The following is a 5,631-nucleotide window of genomic DNA, read 5'->3' on the forward strand; positions in this document are numbered from 1 at the left end:
TTGCGTCCTACGCCTCGAGTCTCCTCACCGACTGCCATCACGGTCCCACCTCGGGCTCCCCGGTCATCCCCTCGCCTGCACAGTCTCCGGTCGGCGCCCATCCACGTCGTCGTCGGACCGGGTCGGCGTCAAAGCGAGCACACCCCACACGCTGCGCCGCCCTGCCACTGACACTGGGGCCACCCTCCAGAACCCCACCGGTAAGCGGCGTCGGTCGTCTAGAGTCCAGAGTGACGCGAGGCTGGAGGAGGACGTGGCGGCCCGCAGGAGAGAGGAGAGGAGTGGAGTGGCGTGGGCCCGACGGCCATTCCGCGGTTTTAATTATTCGGGCCATTTAAAAGGGATGGCACGGCGTGGCGTTGGTTGGCCTCCGTTCCACTCCACGCACGCCCCCCTCATTTCCATTCCACCTTCCCACCCATCGCCCTGCCTGCCTACCTCTTCCCTCTCTCCCTCGTCCACGCCTCCGGTCGTTCCCCTTCTTCCCTCTGCTGTCCACTCACCGGACGCCATGACGGAGGACGCCGAGGGATGTGTTGCTGTGGCGGTGGCCGAGGCGGCGGGCATCATCTGCTCGCTCCGCGCGGCCGACCTCGCCGGGTGGACGCCGCCCTGGAAGGCCAGCGGGCCGCCGTCGTCCGAAGCCGCGGCGAAGGAGGAGACGGCCTGGCCGGCGGTTGCGCGGGGGAAGCGGACGCGGTCGTCGCGCTCTGGCTCCGCGGCCAACAAGAACAAGGGGCGATGGGCCCGCGGCAGCCCCGCGTCTCCGCTCGACTACAGCGGCGGCTCCGGCTCCGGCGCGTCCACCAGCGGCGGCGAGGACGGCGCCTTCTGCTCGCCGCCGGCGACGGTCGCCCTCGCCCGCGGGCACGCCGTGGTCACACCCACCGCCGCCCCAGCTTCTTCCTCCCTGGCCAAGGTACGTAGACGAGCGCGCGCGTCCCCATCTGCAGTTGCTGCTTTCTTCTTCCCCTCCATTCTTTCTCCTGTCTGTCTCCTTTCTCGTGGTCCGTTGGCTGCCTGCCTGCTTTGCGTGCTTTCCGTTCGTTCGTTTGGCACGGACGAAACTACCCCTCCACGGGGTCACCACCGAGAGAGGGAGGGGAAGAGCAACGGCAACGGTGGATGACTTGGCGATGAAACATCGCTTTTCCTCCGCACCTCACCCGCTTTTTGTTCGCCTGACCTTTTCTCACATCTTTTATCTTTTTCCGTTACCTTTTCTCTCGCATGTTTTCTTCCGTCGAACTCCAGACACCCCGCTTCTTGTTCCACAGATCCATCGTCCTCGCATCAAAAGTCCAATTGACGGGCGTCAGCTCTGAATGTCAATGGCTTCTTATTTTTTTTATCCCGGTACGGTCGTGTGTATGAATAGCATCCGTCATCGCCATGGTCATTCCGTTTCATTCCACGGTACTACGTGTCGCGTGCTTGACTGCAGCTCCTTCCGTGGCAATTCACAGCGGTTGGTGCGGTGGCGTGGGGATCCGACTCCTCACCACGAGCTTTCACGCCTTTCCCCAAACCAGAGTCCTTCGTGAGGGCAGTGTGGTCATTTAGGGACTCCTCGCGCCGCGGTGGCAGTGGCACCGCCCGTGGGGCCGGGCCCTACCCGCCATGCAGTTGAGAGTCACTCGGCGTCAAACCGGCGCGTCGGCGTTTGGTGGTCGGAGGGTTCCACGTGGCCGCCGCCGATTGGCTAGGCCGTGTGCCCGGGTCGCACGCCACCCATTAAAATAGGGGGGCGATGATTAGATTAGAAAGAAAAAAAGGAAAAGAACAACCATAGAAAGTGAGAGCACAGATGGAAGCATGGGGAAGGAGCAGGCAAGCCGGATCCATGGCTGTGGGTATGGCCGTCCGGCCGGACACGGAGGCGGGGGCGACGGTGCTAGATACGGCCTGTCACGGCCACTTGCCTCCCGCCACGTGTACCGCCAGCGCCAGCAGCCCCCACGACGCCTTTCGGTTGGTGACGCACGCGGTACACTTAACGCTTTCCCAAACCGTACCTGCATGGCCTCGCTCAGGCCCCACACGTCATTGTCCCCGTCGAAAAGAAACCATTTTTCTATCTATATATTTATTCACTTATTTAAAAACTCCAAGTGTGTAGATAGGGTGACAGATGAGCACTGCCGATGGACCGATTCAAAAACTCAAAACCGTAATGCGTTTCACGTGAGTTGGCGAGTAGAAATGTGTGCATGCATGCACGAGCGGGGCTGGTGCATTGTTGGTGGGGAGTTAGTTTGGCCGGCTGGCTCATCCATCTCATCATTCCTTGCATGCCTTCACCCAGTTTCCTTTCCTTTTGATTGATAATAAAGAACGTGTGTCCTCTGCTGTTGCTTTCTTTGCGCTGGTCGTTGGTTGGTTCCACTCTCGCTTTCTTCTTTATACCAGCACCAGCAGCATATCCTAGCTAACAACTGATCTTGTAATTGCTCTTCTGCTGCTGCTGCTGCAGGTTGGCTCTGCGGGAGGAGCACGGCGCCCATTGATCCTGCCGGTGCCGCCGCTGCCCCGCATCGCCGGCCAGAGGTCGGGGAAGAAGATGGTAAGTTCGACACTCGCTCTCTAGTCTCTATCATACATTGAAAGCAAGTTTGGCTGGTCGTAGTATAGTAGTACAAAGGCATGTTTAGATAGCTAGGCAGGCATTTTTCAGCATTTGGTTCATAGGATAGAAATGTTGTAGGAATAGGAAAATCATATCCTATAGAAATCCTATGACCTTCAAACCAGAGGAGGCCTTATTGGGCCTATACCGCGTCAGCAGTTGGGCACAGTCCACGCAGACCGAGTCGGTCGTAGGAGAAGCGAGGCTGTTCAAATGGCTGGCATTCTTAATTGTTTTTAGTAGCTTGGCCTGGTGGAATAAAGCGTGTGGTGCACCCACTTGCTGCCATTGGAATCGAAGATGGAGAGAGAGAGTGCTTGGCGTCCAAAGGGCAGGAAAGGCAACAAAGCTGCGTGCCTCTGCCTGCCCAAAAGGATCCTCACATCATCAACGCCGGATGGGCGGTCCGGTCCGGTCCTGTCCCAGTGGGATCGATGTCCCAACTCATGACCCATTGCATCAGATTGCTCATAGAGAAATGATGAAGGAGCAAAATAGATTAGCTTTTTTGGGCTGCTTGATCTGGCCTGAACTTGTGCTGTGATTTGCTGCAGAGGCTCCCGGAGGTGAAGCAGCTGGTGCTGTCCCTGTCGGCGGAGAACGTCGGCCTTCGCCAGGTAATACCTTTTTGTACATTTCCCATTCTATGAAGATTCTGTCGCTAATTTCACACAAATTTGCATCTAAGTTCTTATTATTCGCTTTCCTTTGAACAGGAGATGGAGTCGCTGCAGAGGGCCTGCACGGGGCTGTCCAAGGAGAACGGCAGGCTAGAGGTGAGTGACACTCCCTCACGCGCACCATCATACCAATCTTAACTTCTCCTGCCGTGTCCATTGCGTAGCATAGATAGATGCTTCTGGCTTGGGTGGGATATGTACTCCGCCGAGTGGACAATCATAAGCATGAAGAAAGAAAGATAAATAGCTTGGGCGCCTCCACTTGCATTGCATGGAAGAGCAGCCTTAAAGCACAAGTGAGTGAGTGAATCGATGGCAAAAGAATAACAATGAAAAAAAGACCGTCCTGAGCCTCCCAGCGGGGCACCACACCACTGGGTGGGTCCTGCCTTGATCTCTCCGTGATGTGGTTCGTAGCACGATTTTGGGTTTGATTTGATGGTCGCAACCCTCTCTCTCAACCACCGTTGTTGTTGTCCTTGGGAGAAAACTGAGTGCGACCGGTGCCGTCCGGATAAGCTTTAGGCAGGTTAAGACGTGGATTTTCGTCGTCGTTGTCTTGGGGTGGTGTCGCTGTCCATGGGTCCGGTTGGGTTGGAATATGCTGACAGTTTAAAGGCCTCAGCGATGCCATGAGCCGGAATTCCTGCTCCGTTATCGGTTACTTTCTGAACTGAACGCATGCCATTTTGTATTCCGAATTGGAAGCTCTGATCCCCTTTGCCCCAATGGTAGGTTGGATACTTGAGTGTGTGTGTACTACTTGGGCGTGCTGTGTGCGGAAATGGATGCACAGTAATTTAGCAGTAGGTGGAGGTCTTGCTTGGTGTTCACTGGCCGCACGTACGCTGTCCAGAACAGAATCCTTTGCGATAAAGAATGCCAGGTTGCCGCCGACGATCCTAGCTAACCTGCAAGCAAGCAAATGGATCTGCGCGCACCTGCCCGTCCGGGCACGACGATCCCGTGCCCTTCTTTAATGCCCTGCGGCCAGCAGAGCCGCCGCACTTACTATATAATCCATGGGGCATGGTGTACGTACGCACCATCCTCGTCGTCAGCCACGGCTGCCCCGGGTGACACTGCGCTGTGGGTGGCCGTGTGGCGTGTACAGTGTCACCACACCCATGGCTGGACGAACAAGTTGCACTGCGGTGGCAATATGTTTAGGCCGGCCCAACCCACTGAAATGGCCCCTGCTTTTGATTTGCTTTCTCCGGGCTCTCCTCTTGTCTAGCATGGCCAACATCCTGGCCCCTGCTAATGTAAACCACTAACCACTTATGGGTACGCCGTGCCTCTCCCTTGCCAAGTTAATTAGTGCCGTTGAATGAATAAAACGCTGTCGATCCGGACTGTTTTTTTCTTCTGAATTTCCCTCTAGGTTTCCGAGCCCGGTCTGTCGCTGTTGATCCGGGTGTTGGTTCGCTAGACGAACTGAAAGTTTTTGAAACGATGTCTTTGCGTGAAGCTTGCACTCACATTTTCCTTCTGAACAATGTTACAGACAAGGCTGGAGCATTCATCCTCCTCAAGCAAGCGGAAGAGGACCGGGTGCGAAGAGGAGGAGCGGCGGCAAAGGAAGCCGCAGCAAGCTGGTGGCGGCTTCGAGCTCCCTGACCTCAACATTCCGGCGCAGGATGTCGCCGATGCACCAGCGGCGGTTCCCTGATGGCTCGGGAACTCAGTCCATCTCCGGTGGTGGCGCCTGACGGCTTACCTGACAAGTTCATTAACCGTGTATAGGGGAGGAAGCTGAATCTGGGGCTGGAAGGCCTGTTCTCTGATCGTGCCTGCTGGCAGGGAGGCAGAGGAGCCGGTCTTGTTACCTTAGCTTTTTTTTCTTCTTCTTTCGTTTAGTTTTGACTGTGCGTTTTAAGGTAGGTAGCGAGCACACTTTACAGGGTAATCGCGAGGGTGCGATCTCCGATAAAAAAACGGGTAAATCGCCCGAGAGGATTACAGAGGAAGATGAAATGTTTACCAGTTTTTAAGATGAAAATAGGCAGGGTAACGCAAAGCACTTGGATAGGAGCTTAAAAAATATACGTAAATATTCTTAATGTATCGATTTTGTTTAGCGCCTCCACTTCCAATACGACGGTGCAATATTAGACAAGGTGCACCGATGGACTCGAGGTTGCACATACACAACGGACGCGCATACACAACAGACAGAAATATCCATTCTCCCAACCACATCAGATCCTGTCTTGCAGTGCAAGCCAAATGAAGAATTTCCAGCGAGGAGGCGCCCAGGCCTTCCAGAACGAAGTTTGAAAACTTGACCGTGTTCTTCCCAGAAACTGCATCCGGTATGCAGAG

At 55.5% G+C, this 5,631-nt stretch overlaps 1 protein-coding gene across 1 annotated transcript; it reads left to right on the forward strand.

The window, feature by feature from the left end:
* The first annotated feature begins 367 nt into the window (after positions 1 to 367).
* LOC119332100 lies at positions 368 to 5,349 on the forward strand. The gene is made up of 5 exons (XM_037605270.1): positions 368 to 919; positions 2,474 to 2,563; positions 3,181 to 3,243; positions 3,343 to 3,402; positions 4,814 to 5,349. The coding sequence occupies exons 1-5, from the start codon at positions 512 to 514 to the stop codon at positions 4,976 to 4,978; spliced, it is 786 nt and encodes a 261-aa protein (XP_037461167.1). The 5' UTR covers positions 368 to 511; the 3' UTR covers positions 4,979 to 5,349.
* Positions 5,350 to 5,631: the final 282 nt, after the last annotated feature.

This window comes from Triticum dicoccoides, chromosome 7A (genome assembly GCF_002162155.2).
Source record: "Triticum dicoccoides isolate Atlit2015 ecotype Zavitan chromosome 7A, WEW_v2.0, whole genome shotgun sequence".
Lineage (NCBI taxonomy): Eukaryota > Viridiplantae > Streptophyta > Magnoliopsida > Poales > Poaceae > Triticum > Triticum dicoccoides.

Excerpts from the sequence above, each read along its gene's own strand:
- LOC119332100 (XM_037605270.1), top strand. The coding sequence starts at position 512 with ATGACGGAGGACGCCGAGGGATGTGTTGCTGTGGCGGTGGCCGAGGCG. Across the intron at positions 920-2,473 it reads CTTCTTCCTCCCTGGCCAAG|GTTGGCTCTGCGGGAGGAGC; the intron begins GTACGTAGACGA and ends CTGCTGCTGCAG. Across the intron at positions 2,564-3,180 it reads AGAGGTCGGGGAAGAAGATG|AGGCTCCCGGAGGTGAAGCA; the intron begins GTAAGTTCGACA and ends GATTTGCTGCAG.